Source organism: Panthera uncia, chromosome X, assembly GCF_023721935.1.
Source record: "Panthera uncia isolate 11264 chromosome X, Puncia_PCG_1.0, whole genome shotgun sequence".
NCBI classification, from domain to species: domain Eukaryota; kingdom Metazoa; phylum Chordata; class Mammalia; order Carnivora; family Felidae; genus Panthera; species Panthera uncia.
In genome coordinates, this window is record NC_064817.1 from 85,000,262 (window position 1) to 85,022,250 (window position 21,989).

At 43.7% G+C, this 21,989-nt stretch overlaps 1 protein-coding gene across 2 annotated transcripts; it reads right to left on the reverse strand.

Moving 5' to 3' along the window:
• Positions 1–14,905: 14,905 nt before the first annotated feature.
• On the reverse strand, positions 14,906–18,703 carry IRS4 (insulin receptor substrate 4). 2 transcript variants are annotated; one of them, XM_049644167.1, is made up of 2 exons: positions 17,094–18,703; positions 14,906–17,057 (listed from the first exon to the last, which is right to left on the reverse strand). In XM_049644167.1, exons 1-2 carry the CDS (start codon positions 18,685–18,687, stop codon positions 14,932–14,934), a joined length of 3,720 nt encoding a protein of 1,239 aa, XP_049500124.1. In that variant the 5' UTR covers positions 18,688–18,703; the 3' UTR covers positions 14,906–14,931. The 2 variants fall into 2 exon arrangements, with proteins under 2 accessions (XP_049500124.1, XP_049500123.1); XM_049644166.1 differs by having other exon boundaries at positions 14,906–18,703.
• Positions 18,704–21,989: the final 3,286 nt, after the last annotated feature.

The following is a 21,989-nucleotide window of genomic DNA, read 5'->3' on the forward strand; positions in this document are numbered from 1 at the left end:
AAGCAGGCTCAAAGCTCTGAGCTGTCAGCACAGGCCCCACATGGGGCTTGAACTCAAAATCGGTGAGATCATGACCTGAGCCGAAGTCAGATGCTTAACTGACTGACCCACCCAGGCGCCCCTCTTCTTTATTATTTTCTTAATATTTTCTTTTCTCTAGCTTTCTTTATTGTAAGAATACAGTATATAATACATATACAAAATGCGTACTAGTGGACTGTTTATGTTATCAGCAAGGCTTTCAGTCAATAGTAGGCTATTAATCGTTTAGCTTTCGGGAAGTCAAAGTCGGATGTGAATTTTAGACTGTGCAGGGGTCGGTGCCCCTAAGCCCTGTGTTGTTCAAGGGTCAACTGTAAATGAAAAGGGAGTCAATTAAAAGGCAAGAGTAAGTGGCAAAGGAAGGAGACAAATGAAGACTGTAAATGATTACCTTAACCTCAGTGAGTAGTCAATTCAATATATATTTCACACATCACAGTTGACATGAAAACTCAGGTGTTCTCCACATTTGGAGAATCAAGAGTTCGTGTGCTGACACCGCTGAAAAGCCTCACGTTTCTAAGCATAGTAACTTCTCTCCAAACCCTAAATTATCCCAACAGCTTTTTCTGAAAAAATGCAGTCAGCACTTCCATGGAGCAGAAAAACCTATTTATAACAGAGTAGAGACAAGACTATTAACAGAAATGAGTCTCCGTACACGCAACTTCCATGAACACATTTATTGCGAGTAGCTCTATGGAAAGGCAAGTCAGATATATATATAAACACTATACAAAGTTGCAAGGTTGTCTCCCAAAACGGCAAATGAGATGTTTACAAAGAAAGGAGAGTATAAGAGTATTTACAGAGGAAGACAAAGCCAGAGCAACTGAAAGTAGATCTGTGAAGCAGAAATAGCAAATGTGTTAGTTGTTACTGACCAAATGAGTACGTCTGATACCAAATTAAATGCAGAGGTCACACACACACACCACACAAACACACACATACAGAAGACACACACACATACAGAAGACACACACACACACACACACACACACACACACACAAATCGTTCCATCATTGGTTTTTCTTAACAGCAGCATAAACTGGTAGCTGGAAGGTAAGTGATATGTTGGTACGCATATTCTACAAGGATCCTCCCAGCACAATACTGAATAAATTAGTTGTGTCTGTAAACTAAGAAGTAGTGTCAAGAAGATTGCATATTTGTTATGCTGTACCTGTGACTATTTGTACCTGTTACTATTTGGATGTACTGTTGTGTATGAGGTCTCCTGTTCATTTATTCAGCAAAGTGTTAACATCCGTGCTGTACCCTGTCTGCTGGCAGCCCCAGAACCTAATATCCAAATAAAGCAATATAGCCTTTTCCCCCTCAAAGCATTTTTTCTTTCCACGATTCTGAACGATTGTGACTGGAAACTTACTTGAAAATAAAGTGGTGACAGAAGGCGTGAAGAAAGGCTGCCTGAAGAGTGCACTGTTACCAGGATGAACAAAAGCCACACTGCACTATTTGATTAGGTGGGGAAAAGAGAAGAGTCTGAAGGAACTGAAGGAGGGGTTGGGACTGCGGTCACATCCTCACCTCAGCACCATTCACAAGGGAAAAACAGAGCCCCCCCCATCCCTCTGGTTGGTAGGCAAGGAAAAAACACAAGTCAACTCAGTTCTTCAGCAAAGTTAGTATAGCAACATGTACTGGAAGCCTGCTTGAAAATAGAAGTACACACTCAAAGACATCAAAACCGAGCGGCAAAAAACTTGAGGTGAATGTTACACTACTTCAAAGTTGCACATTAACTGCGAAGCAATTTTTTTTTAAACAGTTACGCACAACAGGTACATCTACAATCACATGTACACAGGTACACGAAGGTGTGCGTATACATGTGCACACACACACTAGCACTCACACAGTTAGACAGACACTTACACCCATCTGTGATATGATGAGGTTTGCCAGTGATGGCACAAGTCACGGCTGGTGTGCCACCACGTAACAAAGCTCTAAGCAAGCTTCAAGACCTTTGTACCTATCCTCTGTGATCACCACCTGTTAGTGTCATGTTCTCAAAGGTCCAGGTTCCTAAAATCTTAATTCAGTTTCCATCAGAGGCAAGCAAAAACAGGAGGAGGAAGCTTGCTCTGATTTTTTCAAATTTGATACATCTTACCTAGGTTCGTCATCCAAAGGAAAACAAGACCTTGTAAGAGGTTCCTTTTGGCTTGAGTTTTAGTTCGAATACTGATTGATACGTACACACTAGTTTCTTAAATATGGGAAACTGATATCTTTATAGGAGCCCTGGGCATAGGAGGGAGAGTGTGTGTCCCGGAGAGAGCCAGAAAGAGAGGAACAGTGGGAAGGGGGGTGGTGAAGGGCGCAGGAGAGGCCTAGAGAGGCAGAGAGGGGCTTTGTGAGGAGGCTCTAGGTAACTTTGCTTCTTCGAGGGGAAAGATGTAGGTTTCAAAATTTTTTAAAAGCAGTTTTGGAAACTCTCAATTGATTTGTGAGCAGAACATCACAGTGCTGTATGAACAAATAATCTGTTTCTCAGTTCTGCCTTTAAAAATGTTGGAAATGTTCATTCAAGACAGAAGTTTAGTTGACGTTGAATGTGGACAGAATGCTGCAGTTTTGTTACTGAGCAAAAACTGACATGATCTGTCCTTTGGTCCTGCCTTTAAAATATTAGAAATGTCTCATCAGGATTATCAGTTCAGTTAATGTGTAACTCCTTGATCAAGAAATGATTTATGTATGTAATACTCAGAAGAAAAAGATTCCAGATCATACCTACCTTCTCATTAACGTAACTTTTTTTTTCTGCTCTTGTTTGAAGGATTTTCAACTTCAAAACTAAATCTAAGTATTATACATCGGTAAAATTGGTGTTGGCCACATTTACACATCTGTAAATAACATTTTTTTAAAGAGGGAAAGGAAAGAGTTACAAGAGAGGCCTGCTTTTATAGTACTTGTTTCTTTTCAAAGAGATAGATTAGGGGTGGGGAGGGAAACCAAAAGACAAAAACAAAGTACAGTGTGAATTTCTTAATTCAAAATTACTTGATCCATAAGGCAGCAGTACGAATGACCTGTATTAGGATCATTCACCTGCCTGTATCCACTTGTCGGCTTTTATAGAAATTCAAGCTGCTTTCTATTCAGAAGCCTCTGAATTCTCTTTCTTTTAGGGAGATCTGGAGTAGACAAAGATGAAACTCCATAAGCATCACTTTTCTTCTAGAATGTGTTTTTGTGGCAATGTAATCACTCTAGAAAAACAAGACGACAAAACAGTTACTTTCAAAATTAAAACATGAAGTGCTTTCACCCCCACCCTGTTCTAAAGTAAACCAAAATCGAACTAGTAGTTTTTGTGAGCCACGCTGAGGAGATTTCCTTGGCATAGGCATGGCAAACTATTGCCGCCTGTGACAAACACTAGTGCAAGCCTGGCAAAAATGCAAGGGCAGTTCTTCCTTTTGCCCCCAGGCTGTCCCTCTGACATTTCTGGTGGAAGGCAACTTTGTATTTGCATGCACTGTTCTACCTCTTCCCAGTGGGGCTGTCAAGTGAGCCAGGCATTGGGCAAAGAGAAATTTTTTCTTCTCCTACATGCTTGATTATGCCCTCAACAGATGACGTGGCACAAGTCAATGGATTTAAGCACAGGAGTGCCTGGGTGGCTCAGTTGGTTAAGCGTCTGACTTCGGCTCAGGTCATGATCTCACGGTTCATGAGTTTGAGCCTGGCATTGGGCTCTGTGCTGTCAGCCCAGAGCCTGCTTTGTTCCCCTCTCTCTGCCCCTCCACTGCTTGCGTTCTCTCTGTCTCTCTCAAAATAAATACATGAACTTAAAAAAAAAAAAAACACTGGAAAAAAAAAAAAGGATTTAAGTACAGCCTTCGTGACAGTCTCCAGACTTGGTCACTGACATTTTTCCTAAAAGAGCAAAATGATACCTGTAAAGGAGATTTGGCTATCAATTCAATCCTCATCTGTCTAATAAAAAGAAGCTCTGGTATTACTGTCTTGGACTTTTGCTTCTTGAGAGGATGGGTGACCAGGAGTGGGACAAGAGGAAGGAGGTCTGGTACATTGAAGAACATACTAGACTGGAGGGGGATGGATGGGGATAAATGGTTAGGAAATTGATTATGGCATGCTAGTGTTCCTTTAAGATCAGGTCATTGCAAAGTACCACACATTCTGTTTCATTATAACCAATCTAAAGGAATACATGGTAAGCATCCCTCAAAGGAGGTTTCAAAGTATAACATCTTTTTTCTAATTTAATTTTTTTAAATAATTTTTTTAACATTTATTCATTTTTGAGAGACAGAGACAGAACATGAGTGGGAAAGGGGCAGAGGGAGGGAGACACAGAATCTGAAGCAGGCTCCAGGCTCTGAGCTGTCAGCACAGAGCCCGACGTGGGGCTCGAACTCACAGACCACAAGATCATGACCTGAGCCAAAGTCAGAGGCTCAACGGACTGAGCCACCCAGGCTCCCGTCAAAGTATAACATCTTGTATTAAACCAGCAGTCAGTACACATTATAACTACTTGTTCTTTCCACAGAGATTTTAAAAATGTAACCAACTTGCAGGTGGATGAAGCATCAAAGGTCTCCATGCCCCACGTCCACCCATTTGTGGCTATTAGTCCTAACTCATTATATAGGGCTATTCCTCCACATTAAAAGGTTTATTTAAAAAAAAATACAACCCCAGTTAGTAAAGACATTAAGTTTTTGTGTCAGCAGTGCGCTTAGGAAATTTTAAGTTCTATTGATCTATCAGGTTTACACCAAGGATGGAAGGTGTCTGTGAGAGTTATCCGTGCGAGTGCATACGAGCAGCTCAATTATCTGCTGCAAAATGAGCATCATTGAATTTTGCACCAACCATCAGCTAGATATTTTTAACAGAAATGTAAGGTTAGAAAGGCATCTCACCTAATTTACGTTGCTGCTTTGTTCTTTTTTTTTAAAATTCAAGTTAATTAACATATAGTATAGTATTGGTTTCAGGAGAAGAATTTAGTGATTAATCACTTACATATATATCCAGTGCTCATCCTGACAAGTGCCCTCCTTAATGCCCCTCCCCCATGTAGCCCATCCCTTCCACCTCCTATATTATGCTAAGGAAATAAGTCAGTCAGAGAAAAGACAAGTATCATGTGATTTCACTCATATGTGAAATTTAAGAAACAAAATAGATGAACATATGGGAAGGGAAGGAAAAATAAGATAAAAACCGAGAGGGAGGCAAACCATAAGACACTCTTAAATACAGAGAAGAAACTAAGGATTGCTGCTTTGTTTTAATATGAAAACCAAACATGTTCATATATAGCACACTGCATGTACTTTAAAAATGATTTCTTACTAACCTAAGTAATACACCACATTCCACATCTTTTCTAAAAACATACAAATTAAGCCTCATATGACTACTGCCTCAACATTATACTACATCTGAAATTAGGAGCATTTGTTACTATTTGAGCTGCTTTACTTTCTTCTTCACTTGTGTTTAAATGAGACTCTACTAAAAATTGGATTCTTATTTCTTTTTTTAAATGCTTATTTATTTTTGAGAGAGAGACAGAGTGCGAGCAGGGGACGGGCAGAGAGAGAGGGAGACACAGAATACAAAGCAGACTCCAGGCTCTGAGCTGTCAGCACAAGCCTGATGCAGGACTTGAATTCACAAGCTGTGAGATCATGACCTGAGCTGAAGTCGGATGCTTAAATGAGCCATACAGGTGCCCCTTGGATTCATATTTCAATTGCTTCCCTATAACAATTATACCTGCATGAAATGAATGCTTGATAACCTACTAAACCCTAGAATATGATGGTGGGATTCCAAGTTTACATTACAAAATATATTTGTCAACTCAATGCTAGGAGAAATGAATACCACCATCCCAAACAAGATAATCCAAAAATCATTTAATATACTTTTGAAATGCATTGTGAGAATTCGAACCACATATTTACCTTTATAATCCTGTTTTACTTAGGCCAATATTAAAATGAGTTTACATTTTCTGAGCACATTCCAAAGGACAGGAGAAGGAAGTAACTCAGGAGCTTGCTAGGTGGCAAAGGAAAGCAATTCAGGATTAAAACTCCACAACAATGCTCTGCTCTGCACTCTGCTCTGTGCAATGAGTATCAAAGGGCTGATAATCACATCTTAGTTCTGTGTCTTGTTTATTTATTTTTTGTCCCTTGTTCATTTTGATGTCATTCCACCACCAGAAGCGTAAATGGTGATTTTTAAAAATGTGGCGAGTTTTTGACATGTTATTGCCACTCGATACTGACAGGTTATAACTGACTGCGTTATTGGATATTCTTACTTTCTAATTAATCAAAGATCTTTTGAGTGATGAGTTAATTCCACCCATTTAAGTGGGAGGTATACTCTTCAAGTTCTTTTTTCTCTAAAAAAACTCATTGGACTCTGATGGATCAAAACATTTTCCTACTCCTCCTGCCCCCCCCCCCAAAAAAAAACCTGGCAAGTATTATTTTCTTCTCAAAACAAATGAAGTAAACTTTTCTGTTTCAATTTGTATAATGCTATAAGCCTGAACATTAATCTTTAATATACTAATAAAGCACACATGACTTCAATATCCCTGGAAATTTGTACGGCGAGCCAAGAAAGCAGTTCCTCTAGGGCGTTCCAGACCTCTTTATACCAATCATAAACATGCCTCTATTGCAGTTTGAAGTCCAAAGCAGCAATAGTTCCCTTGCCCAGCGAAAGCCAAAGCTATAACAAGATATCCAGTTATTCTCTCTTTCTCTTTCCATTCGTCCCAATCTCAATGCCTTAGTTATCTTTCAACTCCAATTTTCCTATAACTCAAAAAAAAAAAGTTTTTCAAGTTCTTCTGAAAATTCCTCATTCCACTTATTAGTCAGTACACTACCCCTGCAATCAACTGGTGATCAGACTGGAGCAACCAAGACAAGTGTTGAAGCCAAACAGATGCAAGGAAACGAAGAGAAATAGAAGCATATACCACAACGATGAATGCACAGTAACACAATTATATTATTCAGCTTAGTGGTGCCTCTGGCTTATATATAGCTCTTTTTTTTTTTTTCAATAAGAACAGACCATCACACCTCACTGTACCCTGTGAACATAACAGGAGGGTGATTCTCTAGGAACTGGTAAAAATCTAAGTGCTGTCCCTCAAGGGTGAAAACTAGCTATAATTTATGCTAGTCTTTACAACACCAATCGTACCCCACTATTGTCTCCTTCCTAGATCAGAAGAGCAAACACTTCTCCCCATGGTGGCAATGGTTTGGGTACAGAAGTGTCGAAAGAATCCCTAAGGGAAATTGATGACACTTGTAAACCTCCATCTCCTCAAAGGTCAGCTCAATTGTTGCACACCTGCCCTTTGCCAGCGGGCCCCAGACGACTTATGTATGTTCATTCCAGCCTTGATTATCTGGATACAAAATATTCAGGGATCAGCTACAGGATTCTTACCCCAGGTTAGCTTTTCCCTACTTCCCAACACACACTTGGGCCACTTCGCTCTGCTGCCTAGTTACTGCAGACTTAAAGAATCCAAGTTACTAGAATTCTAGTACAGGCAGTCTCTGATTTACAAAAGAGACATATTTCAAGGCTCATTGTCTAGTTGAAACTCTGAATAAATTATCCCCAGAGAAGCAATGTTGTAAATAAATGGTGGGTAGGTTCGGAGGTCCATCTACATGAGCCTATATTAATCTATGCAGTTCTTAACCTAATAGAGGAACTGCTTTGACTCTACCCAACCGTCACTTAAAATTACGACCTCATTTCTATCGGAAGATGTACTTGAGGCTTTGATTTAAGACTCCAGGGAGGTAGCTCTTTTAACCAAGGCAATGAGAAGAGTGTCCCCTCTAAACTCAAATGGCTGGAATAACTGGGGTGGTGTGGCAGTAGAAAGGAAACTATGGTAAGAGCTTCAGCCACAATAGGGTGTCCTTCATGGGGTGGGAGCGGGTGGGCTCTGGGGGTGAGGACTGTGTTGGTATGCCTCTGAAGCTGTAGGTACAACTGATGAAAAAGCAGGAGTGAAAAGTCACATTTATTGGTCAGACTTTCAAGGATACCATTGGTGCACATGGGAATAACTTTCTTTTTTTTTCATTTTTTTTAATGTTTATTTATTTTTGAGAGACAGAGAGAGAGACAGAGTGCTAGCAGGGGCGGGGCAGAGAGAGAGGGAGACAGAGAATCCAAAGCAGACTCCAGGCTCTGAGCTGTCAGCACAGAGCCCAACACGGGGCTTGAACTCGTGAACCGCAAGATCATGATCTGAGCCGAAGCTGGACGCTCAACTGCCTGAGCCACCCAGGCGCACTGGGAATAACTTCCGAGATGAATGTAGAGATAGACTTCATTGATACTCTAAGGTTCAAGTCTACAAGTAGAAAATGAGTAACTGTAGAAAGGCAAATTATATAAATTGTGAAAACTAGCTAAAATGACTACAGTTTATGGGGAATCGGATATTCAGTAAACCAAGAAGGTCTGGCTAGCATCAGATGTACTGTGGCCAATCCAACCATGAAAATAGCTTTAAACACTGGCAAAGCCACCTCTGTGGCAACAAGTGATAGGACAGCGGGCAGTGCAGCCTTGGGCCTGCAGAGCAAGGAGCCCTTTGAGAAGGGCCCTTCCTGCAAGCTAAGCCCAAACTACTGTGAAACAGGAACAAGCAACACCTGGGGAATGACTCCTCCCGGAGCTCCCGAAGGACTCCCAGAGTACTCCTCATCTTTTCAGCCAGAGAGATACCAGGAAAGGACATGGTTTCCTAAACTTAGGGACACAAATTTGGCAAAAGGCACATGAGGCTAAGACTCTCATAACCCAACCAATGCACCCCTAAACCATGTGAAAGGGGTGTCAGGAAGCGAGGGGGAAAAATAGTAACTTTTTCATTTCACTAAAAAACATATAAGTACATGTTTTCCATTAATTCCACAAGGAATTAAGCTCTCAAGCAGAAATTACAAAGTACCTTCTAAAAGAACGCAAATCTATAATAGAATGTACATCTACATTTGAAAAAATCTTGAAAAATTCCTGTTTCTCAAGTGTTCAGCATACCTTCCCAAAAGAAGATGGAAATGTAAGACCTATAGCTGCACAACCAGTAATCAAGGCAGAATGGCTAGAGGACACATCTTAAGTTCAGAGAGCCAAGCACATTATCTTGGCAATTTTATCAACAGCTTTTAAATTAGCAAGCTGGTAGGTGTGGTGAAAATGGAATGTGTTGTCATGTATTCATTTTATTGTTATAAAAAGGTACCCTTTTTCATCTCTCAGTCCTCAGTCAGGACTAAGTGATATTTTCCAGTGAATGATCCTAACCATCTAAGAGCCTGGCCACACCTCTTAGACAAAACATACTGCAGGCTTTAATTAAGCATTTCACAAAAGCTATTTTCCAATACTGCCAATAAAATGCCTGGGATATTTTTATATAGTCTTAAAGCATTTAAAAAAAAGGTGCTAAAGAAAATGAATTTAATTTTAAACAAGGATTTTTACGTCCCAAGGAGAGGATTTGATTTTCAAGACTTCTAAAATCTACTTGCCTGACTGCCAAAACAAAGTTCGTTTTTTAAACAAATGAAGAGCATCTATTTCTACCACCCCTTTTCTTCCACCTGTCTCGCTTTTTCCTATTTTCTCACTGTGACAGTTGAGATTCGAATATCAGATTTGATACACACGGAAAAATGAAATTAAAAGGGCTTTTTGCTGTAACTGGCAAATGCCGATGGATTATTGGGAAAACCAAAGATGTCTAACCTCTGGTAAGGAAATGACCATTAATGGAAGTTTACTGAATGCACTCTCATCTCGCTTCCATTCCTTTCAGTGTGTCCCTGGCATCCAACTAGATACACCATTTGTGTGGAGGAGGCAAAGATTAGCAAACGCCTACCCAAACCAGATTTAAAGATGCAATTCCAGTACAGGTCAAAGTCTTTTATTCTAAGAGCCATGACAAACAGTTCAACGTAATGAAAATTACCCAAGCTCTGGCAGATGGTTCACAGCTGTAACACTCTAAATGAATTACTTCCCCCCAAATTCCTACTATCAAATTCAAGAAAACTTGTATTTTTTTTCAATCCTTGCCTATATAATAATCTGGGTTTTTTTTCTCATTTTTCTTGATATTTAATCTTTCAAATTGGTCCAAGGAAGGAAAACATGTTCACAAGGTTGTATGTTACATTATTAATCCAGAAATACAGTTTCTCCGATGTCTTATTTATTCTATAACCAGTCTAGTGTATCTGTATAATGATCTTTCATCAATAGGAAAAGAACAGATTGGGCATATGATGAAAGGGACTTGAAATCAGATGCATGGGTTTGGTTTTCAGCTCTGTCACTTACCTCTTTGACCATGAGAAAATTCTTAACAGCAGCTTCAGTTCCAGTACCTACTGTCCCCCAGTAAAATAATGAATGTGAATGAGTTTTGCAAATTATAAGGCCATATGCAACTGTTAAACATTCCCTCAGCCAGCAAGTTGACAGTTTAATAACAGCCCTTTTTAACTCACATGCAGTATTTATTTCTCCTTTATACTGGTCACTCTTATCTAATCCAATGTGAAGATTTTTGTGTCATTCTAAGGAAGCCCGAGTTTGATCCCCAAACAGCTGCCTGCCAATGACTCTGAAGTATCTTAGTTCATGTTTGGTGATCTGGGAGAGGAAAGGGAAGCAAGAGGTCTTGTTTGTGTTTTTAGGCACGTGTGATATTATGTGGTGCTCAATTAAAGTCCTAGTCCTTGTTTAAAGATGTTTTGCTAGTGGCCGAAATTTTTACCCTGGGAGCATCACTGTTAGAATGAATGTAAATGCGTAATGACTGCCAACAACTTTAGTGAACTTTAATTGAATGAGGTCCTCTTTAATTGTTATAGGTCAAATACCTCTACTCCAAACAACTGTCCAATTTTTTTTTTCAGGGGATGGGGGTAGATGTTGTCTAAAATAAGTGACCTGCCAATGGTGACTGAAAATCTCCGCTATCCTGAAGATTTTATTCTAGTAATTTATAATAAATAACTCCAATACAACAAAAGGAATTTGCTTTCAGCACCTATAGTTTAGAGCAAGAGGATTTGGCAGTAGTACACTGAAAAGAAGCTTACCCTTCCTTCATGCTAATAACAGTGTATAACATTTCAAAAGGTAGTTACTACAGATTTTTTCTTTCTTTTTGCTTTCTAATAGCAAGTGGTATCATAACATTACTAATTTGGCTGATCAATTCTATTGCCCCTTATAGAGCTGTCCTTATTCCTCCTATCTCTGGAATGGAAAAATCTGAGTTTTTCACCTTAAGTCATTTCAAACTATGGATTCTACCTCAGATACAGGAGAAGAGGCAAAAATGCATATATGAGTCAAGAGTCAGACTAAGCCAAATAAGAAACTACATTCTCCTCCCAAATGCTAATGCTGATAGCCCATGTGTTTAAAATGTGAAGACTCTCTGCCCTTTAAAAATTATTTAATTGATAAAAAAAGTCAAACCCAGGTTATTTTTCTGCGTGTTTCTAATTGTCTTGAATGGATAGCTTTAACACACTTACTTATATGCAATGTAACTATGGGTAAATGAGATTATCTATTAATTTTGTGTTACATGAACAAAGGTGTCACACGGCTTTATAGTCTCACTTCATTTTGTTATAAACAGACCCAAACTGTAAGGATCCCAGCCCTGAACAACCATGTAAACCATTTTAAATGAAAGTAAAGACTAACTGAAAATTGGGATTTGAGGACAGAGAACTTTAATTTAGCTTTGTGCCTCTAAAGGTAATAATAACAGTGTAACAGCAATGACAACAATGATATTAGTTATCTAATAATTCATGTACAACACTTACTATGTGCCAGGCACTGCTCTAAGCACTTGCCATAAATTAAAATTACCCTTTGAGATACATAACTCCTAGTAAAGACTATGACTTTGTTCCTTTGTGAAAGAAGATTTTTTCTCTTCTAACATGATGCATATATATGATACATATACACACATATATTTAATGTAGATACAACGGTGGAGAGAGATAAAAAATGGGTGAAAATTGGGGCACCTGGGTGGCTCAGTCGGTTAAGCGTCCGACTTCGGCTCAGGTCATGATCTCACGGTCCGTGAGTTCGAGCCCCGCGTCAGGCTCTGTGCTGACAGCTCAGAGCCTGGAGCCTGTTTCGGATTCTGTGTCTCCCTCTCTCTCTGACCCTCCCCCATTCATGCTCTGTCTCTCTCTCTCTCAAAAATAAATAAAACGTTAAAAAAATTTTTTAAAAAATGGGTGAAAATTATTCTATAGGTTTATAGTAAAAAAAAAAACAAACCTATCAGAATTATCCACAGTTCTTACCACTTCACAGACAACATTCTACCATATCAATTTACATTAAAATGGTAACAAAAGTTGTTTCCTGCAATACTTTCTCTCTATATGTCTTTCCATATATATATATATATATATATATATATATATGGGAGATATCTATACCTATATCTATATCTGTATCTATATCTATATCTATATCTATATCTATATCTATATCTATATCTATATCCCAGCAACTTATGTGCCTGATTCACTCTCAGGACCAATTTACTTTTGCAAGAATCTAAATCAGCAGTTTAAACAGCTGAAACTTCAGTGTTAATCCAATCACAAAATAAAACTATATTTGTAAACTGCTTTAAAGTCCCCGATGCTTCCACATTCATTCTCTTTTTTTAACCTAAGCACCCTCCTCCCTGCAAGATGCAGCCTCCTCTCTGTAGTCACTCAATAAAGTCAGGAATGTCCTCAATGGACAACACATTTAGAGAATAGCAAATCTCCAAAACAGCCATAAAGTCATTTGAAGCTATTTATAAATCAATAACTTAACCTAAAATGATGACAATTGGATGTAGATAATCCTTGGGAAGTCAGGGTTTATTTCAGGAACAAGTTTTCACTAACTGTGACCTTTGTTTAAACAAAGAGTATTTAAAAGTATAGACAAACCTCTATGAAAAGTTGTCCAGCCAAAGAACCACAGGGAAACAGGCAGCTAGGCACACCTACATTAACATCACAAACGGTAACTTCAGCAGCGAGGTTAAAGCCATAGCTTGAGACCAATTTCCGGATATATTTTACAGAATAAAATAGACCTGTTCCTGAAAAGCTGGTTATGGATTAAATTCTTGGAAATAGAATTCTCTATTTTAAATGAGTGGGTCTGGTAGTAGCGGGTACCGTGTGTGTGTGTGTGTGTGTGTGTGTGTGTGTGTGTGTATTGGGAGGTGGGGGTCACAATTTAAAGGAGATCTGAACTGAATCCTCTGGGAAGCCAAAGCATCCTTTTGTCGTTTTAATGATTGCTGTTTAATATGTCCATGCCACAAATGTGAGTTTTTGAACGGCAAGTTTTCCAAAGCAGGGGAAGAAAGGGGAGGGGTTACACCTGCACTAAACAGGGAGCTTGTTAGGTGACTGTTGTGATCAGTCCCCAACTTGTTCTGCCTGATCAAGCACAGTGGGCAGAGATCCAATAACAAAAGAATTCCACAAAGCAAGCAAAGCAAAAATCTTCACTAAACTGACTACTGGAATGGAAACTGCTGGGGTGCATCTCTTCCCTTCACTGGAAGAGAAGCACATTCTACTGAAGAGGGAAGGCACATGCTATGGAGACATCATCTTCCGAAATCATTTCTTGAGCGTGTGTCTAAACACGCTGATAACAACATTGCATAATGTACACGAGATTACTCAAGGTCTGCTTCTCAAATGTGACAGCTCCTACTCTTCCTTATTTCTTCCTTTGGAAAAGTAACCCTTTAAAAAACTTCCACTGTTCCAGGGTAGACTGCCCCTGGGGTCAGGTCTTCCTCCAGCCTTATTATCTTGCTTTACTGGATTTCCCAGAAGACATACCAATTAGATGTTTTCCGTGCTTTTTAAACCTTTCAAACAATATTCATACCCATTATCAAGTTGTCACAAATCCCTCTTTTGGGGGAGTTATATGAAGAAAATGAGGCACAGCGAAGGTGGCTTGCCTGTCACTACGAGTGACAGGAAAGGAACACTCAAGGTTGTTGGCAATGTATCCTGTGTAAAAACAAAACAAATCAACACAAAAACACATTCCAGAGCCAAATACTGTCTTCTTTTAATCACCTGTTTCAGATTATTTCTGTTTTGTTCCCTCCAGACATTTATGCTAACAGTGGAGATTTAACCTTCTTGGTAAATCACAGCAAACTAGCTTAGTAACAATGACCGCTTTTAAAAAGTAACAATGACTGATTTTTTTAAAGTGACTTTCAAAGGAGGTCTCCCTCCCCCAAATGTCACAGTTGATCATCACTGCTGAATATTCTTGGTCTTATTAAACTTGTAATCAAATACGGGCATTTGTAGAAAAGTAGCTTTTACTTGTTGATTTGAAAATGAGTTGATGGGATCCAATTTATGGTATCCTGTTTGCAAAAAATCATTGTTAGGGAAGGATTTTGAAAGCATCCTCATGCTATATATATCCTTAAGCTTTTAATTACTCCTAAAAGGATGGAACCCATGTTTAAATGACAATCGGTTCTTTTCCAAATAAAGAAATGTATGATTGGATTAAAACTTAAAAGTTTTTGCAAAGATCACAAGGCACTGCACGAATACTGAAAACTGCATTCTACTTCTCCTGCTAAGTAGGCACCAGTTAATGAAATATTAACTCCCTTTTTCCTAACACCAGAGACATCGATTCATTAGGCAATAACCATTAACGTGGGGAAATGAATTCTAAAGTTACCAACCTCAGTGGGGAGAGTCGAACTTCTTGTTGTCAGGTCTGGCAAAGTCCATTCTCACGTATGTGTCGTCGTCGTCGTCGTCGGAATCCTCTCGCTCCCGGGGAATCGGCACCCGGCGGCGGGGTGGTGGCGGTGGGGGGGCGGCCGCTGCAGCCCCGTTCTCACCTCGGGCCAGGTCTGCATCTGGGTTTGGGGCCCTCGGGTTCGAGCCACGGGCAACGCCTGGGGCCCCCCTTACCGCTTCGGCGGCAGCAGCGCTAGCAACAGGTTGGAACCGGCGGACTGAGGCGGAGTCAAGTCCAGCGGAGGCCTCCAAGCCTCTGGCGGCCGCCCCGATGCCCGGGGCCGCGGCGAGGGCGGAGGCGGCGGCCAAAGCCCGGCCCACGGCTAAGGCTGGCGCAGCTACGGAGGCTAAGGAGGCGGAGAGGTCTCTCTCAAGGCTGTCGGTGGGGAAAGCCGAGACAGCGGCTCTAGCGGAGGCAAAGAAACTTTGAGAACGGCTCTGCGGGCGTCTGCGCTCCAGCCCGTCTTCCTGCAGCAGCCTAGCCACAGGTGGTGGTTCAGAGCAGCGGCTGGGGGAAAGAGAAATGTCCATACAGCACTCAGAAAATGGGTCGACCACATAGATTCGACCTGTTTCAGCATCATAGCGAATGGCACTGTCAGCAAAAGGCACGGCTGGTGTCATTGCTGGATTGAAAATCACTTCGATGTAGTCACCCTCTTCCTCATTAGCATTGCCACCTGTAGCACTGGGAGGAAGAGGCACAAATGGCCACCTAGCACCTTCCAGAAAGAGGGGGTTGGCACCTGGAAAAGCTCTTAACAGATTCGAGAGGCTGTGTGCTGGGTTCGGAAATGGCACTCTGAACTCAACATTCACATAATTAGAAAAGGCTGACGGTCTGGGGCCAGCAATGATACTCCACGAACCTGGCAGTCCTTGAATAAAGGGGGCTGGCATATTAGTATCTCTCTTAGTGAAGTCAATGTTGACGTAGTCACCAGAACTGTCAGCTTCTCTCTGCTCACGTGTGGGTTTTTGTGATTTGGGCTTGATTTTATTTCCTTTTGTAATAAAAGAAAGGCGGTTAGGTCTCTTAGCCTTGTTCTTGGGGGGGCCGTTATCTCCAGGCTTTGAGAACGACCCCTCAACTGAAGGCTTTGAAACTGCGTCTTTGGGGCCCCTGTTAGATGCAGATTCTTTGTCTAGGCCCTTCCCCAGGAATTTTCCAGGTAACATTGGTACATACTCACTGTGGTCACTCTGTCCCAATGGGGAGCCCTGAAAGGGATTTGGCAGAGAAAAGTAAGAGCTCCAACTTTTAGAGGAAGAACCACCCTGAGGGTTTGGGGGATTTTTTGGAATTGCGCCGGCTCCGGGAGCCATAAACATATAGTCACTGTCACTGTCATTGTCCCTTGCCTCGTCGTCCTTATCAGGATCAGGCTCTTTTGGAGAACTTGGGGCAGGTGGTGGGCTCACTCTGGGAAACATCATCATGTACCCTCTTGAATCTTCAAAAGGTGATCGAGAGTGGCGTTTTGAAGCAGAGAAGTTTTGAGGAGCCATCAGCATATAATCGCTGGAGCTTGCCAGAGGGGCGGCCACCCCTGGCCTCATTGGCACATATGGGTCATCTTCATCTTCATCAAAAGCTCTGGCTCTGTGGGGCCCCCGAGCTGCACCTTCTGGGGTATCTGCCTCTTTGACTTCTTTGGCTTCTTTGCGTTCTTTTGTGGCTCCTCTGTCGGCACAAAAGTAGAGTCGGAACCTTCCCCCAGACTTCCCTTTACCACCAGTTGCTCCAGGTGGAGGGGGTGGAGGTGGAGGAGGTGGAGGTGGTGGCATTTGCTGCTGCTTGCTTTGAGTTAATTTGCCAAAGTAGGATCTTTTCTTCAGAGATTTTCCACGTTCACCACTGCCATCGGGGGTCTTCCCACCTCCTGGGCCTTTGCCCCCTCCATAGTTCTTGCCACCACCTGAGCCATGACCATCTCCAGATCCCTGCCCACTGCCTGAGCCGTGTCCACCACCGGCTCCCTGGCCACTGCCTGAACCGTGCCCACCCGCAGTGCCCTGGCCATCTCCTGCACGCTGGTTTCCTCCTGCCCCCTGGCCCCCTGAGCCTTGGCCACCGCTTGAGCCCTGGCCACCACTTGAACCCTGGCCACCTCCAGAGCCCTGCCCTCCGCCTGAGCACTGACTTCCTCCTGAACTCTGGCTACTGGAGCCTTGGCCACTTGAGCCCTGGCCACCTCCGGAACCCCGGCCATTTCCTGAGCCCCAGTTGTTCATGGGCATGTAGTCACCTTCGTTTCCTTCCTGATCCTCTTTGCCCTGAGGACTGTCTTCTTCCCCAGAGTTGCCAGGGCGAGATGCTTCAGAGGACAGGCAAGATCCGTGGTTGGGGGCTTCTACAGGATGCGGGACACGCACCGGACTGGGTGTTAAGCGGCGAAAAAAGCTGGCTGGCACTGAAATCGCTCTCTTGGACCTGCGCGCTCTGGGCAGGTGCAGTCTTCCTCGCCTGGAGGGGAGCACGGGCTCGCTGGGTGTTAGGTAGCGCCTGGTGAGGAGCATCTCGTCTTCCCCGTCACCGATGGCCCTGAGGTGGCAAAACTGCTCAAAGCGGGACCTTCTCAGCCAGCCACCGGGCTCCAGTGGGAGCGTGTCCAGGTGCCTCCTAGCGGACAGCAGGGTTAACAGGTGGGCGCCGATGCTGATGCTGTAGCTGCGGCAGCGGGCTCTGTATTCGTCTGCACACAGGGCTCTCATCTTCTCCAGAAACAGCTCGTGCATGTTTTGGGCCACCACGCAGTCATCGACCTGCATCCAGAGTTCCCCCGGACCGATGACGGTGGACCTACCGACTTCCAAGAAGAAATACTGCTCTGAGTGCCCGCAGCGACGGATGCTCAGGAGCTGGACTACCACGCTGGCCACTTCGGTGTTCAACCTCACAAAGACAACCTCCTCGTCGGTAAGACAGAGCCGGAACACGCCGCTCAGCTCTTTTCTGTGCCCCAGCCCCCTGGGTTTGACTATTACCTGCCACACATCTTTATAGAAGGGTGGCTCCGCCGCCGCTGCAGCCGCCAGCGCGGCCGGCACTCCATCCGGCTGCGCGCCGGGCGTGCCGCAGCGGCGGCGCTTGCTCTCGAGGATGAGGCGGCTGAGCAGCAAGTACCAGCTCTCTTGCTCCGACTCGTTCTCGGCCACCATCGCGAAGTACTCGTCCTGGGTAAAGAGGGCGATGAGGTGTCGGTACCTTGCGTCGGCCCGCTGGCTCACCGAGAAGCACTGGTACAGGGTGATCACGCGCCGCGGTGGGATGAGCGCGGGGACCGTGGCGCCGGAGGCGGCCGCCGCCGCTGCAGCCGCCGCGGCGCGCACACTGTGCCGGAACTTCCTGGCATTTTCGTAGTATTCCAGCCGAGCTGGGGCGTCCGCGGTCTCGAGTTTGAGCACGAAGTAGCGCCTATGCCCATGCTTCTGCTTCCGCAGGTAGCCGCGTTTGCAGACTTCGTCCCCGACGGGGAGGTCCTCCTCATCGGACTCGGAGTCTGACCGGGAGCCAGTGGCCGTGGAGAGCCACATGGCTCCCGGACAAGACGACCCGGTCCCAATGAGTGCGGTCGGGGTGCCCGAGGAAGGAAGCGGGGTGGTCGCCACCGCAGCTAGCGCTGCAGCTGTTGCCGCTGCTGCAGCTCTCAGCCTCCTTGTCGCCTGGTCGCGAGCGAAGGAGCAACTCGCCATGGTGATGCACGATGGTTTTAAGGTGAGCGCGGGGGAGGGGGACTCCGGGAAGGGAGGGTTGGGGGAAGAGGCCGTCTAGCCCGACCGCCCGCCCCAGCCCCCTCCCGCTTCGGCCCCGCCCCCGCCCACACCACTCAAAGCGCGCGGCGGCGGGCAAACAACACGTGACCACAGCCTCACGCGGCGGCCGCTGCGGCTCCAGCTACCCGCGCAGCGGAGGGGCGCGAGCTGCGCCAGCAAAGGTGTACAGGGGAGGGGGCGCCGGGCCCGAGAGGCGGGGCCGCCTCCTCCCCGGCCTAGATGCTTGGTGAATCTTCGGGCCTGTGGGCCTCGGGAGGACCGACGGGAGGAGGCGGGGCTCTCCGGCCACGCTGGTCCCAACCAGGAGTCCACGAAGGCACGAGGGGGCGGGAGAAGGCGGGAGGGGCGGAGGAGAGAGCGGCCCGCGGCCGGCGCCGGGCGGGGGCGCCACAGCCCGGGCTCGATTGGCTGGAGGGGGCGAGAGGAGGTGGCGGAGGCGGAGCACAGCCGTCTGGGGCCGCTCAGCGGAGGAGAGCTGGCCCAGCGGCAGGACGGTTTGTTTGTTTATTTGGGAAGCGGGAGCCAGGTGAAACTGTTGCAAGGTTCTCATTGGACGGGATAGGAGCCAATGGGAGTGTCCGGCAGGCAGGCGGCTTTGAATTAATTAGTTTGGGGAGCAGAAGGGGAACTGAGGGGTGAGGGGGGCGGGGCTTGAATCCCAGAGTGGGCCCCGCAGTCTGGTTGTCGCGCACGCAAGCGGTAAACAACCCTCCTCGAGTAGCTGCTAATGGCAGTGATCAAACTCGTGCAAATCCCTGAGCCCCCGAGACCCGGGGACCGAGCCAGGCTCCCTCCGTTTCTTCTCCCGGCCCTCACAGAAATTCTCTATTCCTGTCACAGTCGGGTGTACTCGCTGCTGCCGCGCGCCGGGAGCTGAGCGTCTCGGGAGAAAGTGTGGGCACCCCCTGGAAACGTGTTAAAGACCAGGGCCCTCAGACCTGCTTCCCACCGCGCTTGCAGGCGCTCCCGAGCCGGCCTCAGCCTTGACAAAAGCCCGCGACTCTAAGGCACCCAGTAACTGCTACGCCTTTAAAACGAACACGATCTTTAATCAGAGCGCATTTCTAGTCCACGAAACGCAGGTTGGCTAAAGATGCGGTTTCTGGCATTTTGATTAGTGAGCGATGTCCGTGAAAGCACGAATTTGGGGGCCTGTAAAGTATACAGCCATGTTGAAACAAAAAACAAAACAAAACAAAAAACTCGGACTCGATTCTCACTGAAATAAGCCAGCGTTGAGCTGTCATGATATTTTCCCGTGAGAGATGGATCGAAAGGCGCCTCTAAGGGAATTTCAGAATAATATTGTTTCCCTTTCCTTGAGCGAGACTGAAAAACTTTAGAAAAAGAAAAGCTTGTACCTAGAACAAAGGATCACACCGAATACATATCCTAGAATATAGTTCACATCCCTCGCGTCAAGAAAAGATTTTTGCTGAATTTAAGTCTACAATTGGAGGCTACAAAGATAAGAACTACTGCCTCCCTTGTTTCTGGAGAAACTGCTGGAGTGTAAGTTCAACCTCTTCAAGTCTCTCTCTTTCCTCTGGCCCTGTCCTCCCCCACCTCCTCTCTCTCAGTTTGTCTTTTACTAGTATTGCAGCTTACTAAGTGTAGAGATGAGTCAATATTACATTAAAATGTCAAAGGAGTGACCGCAGTTGCAAAGAGGGATTTGGGAGCAAAAATAGGGGAGACCTATGGTATTTCTATCTGAAAGAATGGAATGTGGGTTCACCTTTGCCTTAGGGTGGATGCTGCAAAAGGGTATTAATTTATAAAATCTAACAGTAAACCAGGCAATGTATACATCATAAAAATAAGCCACATCTCTGCCCTCTTAAGAATTTGTTCTCTGTTAGAAGCATAATAAACATATTTGGATGAAGGGCTACTTTTCGATGCTCCCACTTGGGGAAAAAATAAATTGGTTTTGGCTGTCTCCAAAATATTAGAAACCTTAACCTTCCCTCCGCTGCCGCCGGTTTATAAGCACAGCATATTCACAGGTGCTCGGAACATCCGTGGTTTCTGAAACAGGCTCTCAGAGACAGAATGAGTGTGGATGATCAGAGAGTCCTGACTCTGGAGCTGCTCCCTATATGTTTCAGCTGCCTGCTCAGACATGTAGACAGTTCCCCACACTTACAACCAAAATGACGATGAATAAAATGATTTGAGATTTTTATGGTAGGTATTATGATGTTTCATAAGTTTTCCAAGCATAAGGTTTTGCTTTTGATAGAAGTGTTCTGAAAATAAGGCAGTGCATTTCAAAGTACTGTGAGTAAAAACATGGCACTTTAAAAATGTATTGAAACACATGAAATGACATCCTGAATCAAATTTGGAGAATAGTGGAAATACTAGATTTTTAAATCCTCATGTCCTTATAGATTCTTGTCACAGAGTAGTAGGCTTATAATGTATATAATTTTGTATCTTGTTCTTTTCCCTTAACATTGGATACTAACAGTTTCCTGTATTGTTATGGATCAGCCTAAACATCATTTAAAATGCTGCAGAGTATTCTAGGGAGCTGTGTATTAATGTACTTAATAATCTCTCTGCTTTGAGCCATTTAGATTGTTTCTATTTTGTAATATTATAAATAATGCTGCAACGAACATGTTGTTCCTGCAGCTTTTTTTTTAATGTTTGCAATTAGTCCCCTGGGGTGGAAACCAAGGAGTAGAATTACTGGGTGAAATGTATGAACACACTATGCATTATTTTTCAGAAATAATATATCAGTTTACCATGTCACCATACAGTTTGGCACAATTGGACATTCTTATTTTTAAAAAAATCACTGATAAGATGGGTGAAATGGTATTCGACTGTTCTTTTAATTTGCATTTTTGTTTACTAGTAAGATAAAAAAAACTTTTATATATCTTTGCTGACAATAGATTATCTTCTGTAAAGTGCCCTTTGCTTTATCTCTTGGATTCTCAGTATTTTTTCCTTATTGTGTGCAACTTGCTTATATAATAAAGATATTAAAACTTTATCATATTTGTTGCAAGTTTTTCCCCCAGTCTATTAGTGAAAAACAGTGCATTCAAACTTGATTATATTCTATTTTGAGAGGTGTGTGAACTTGTACAGTGAGGTTTCTAGTGCAGTTTAGAAGGGAGCGATTGACACACACAAATATCACCATGATCATTTCTTCTTTTAAAAGATCTTCTGTATCTAAGCTTATATGGTCTTTTAAA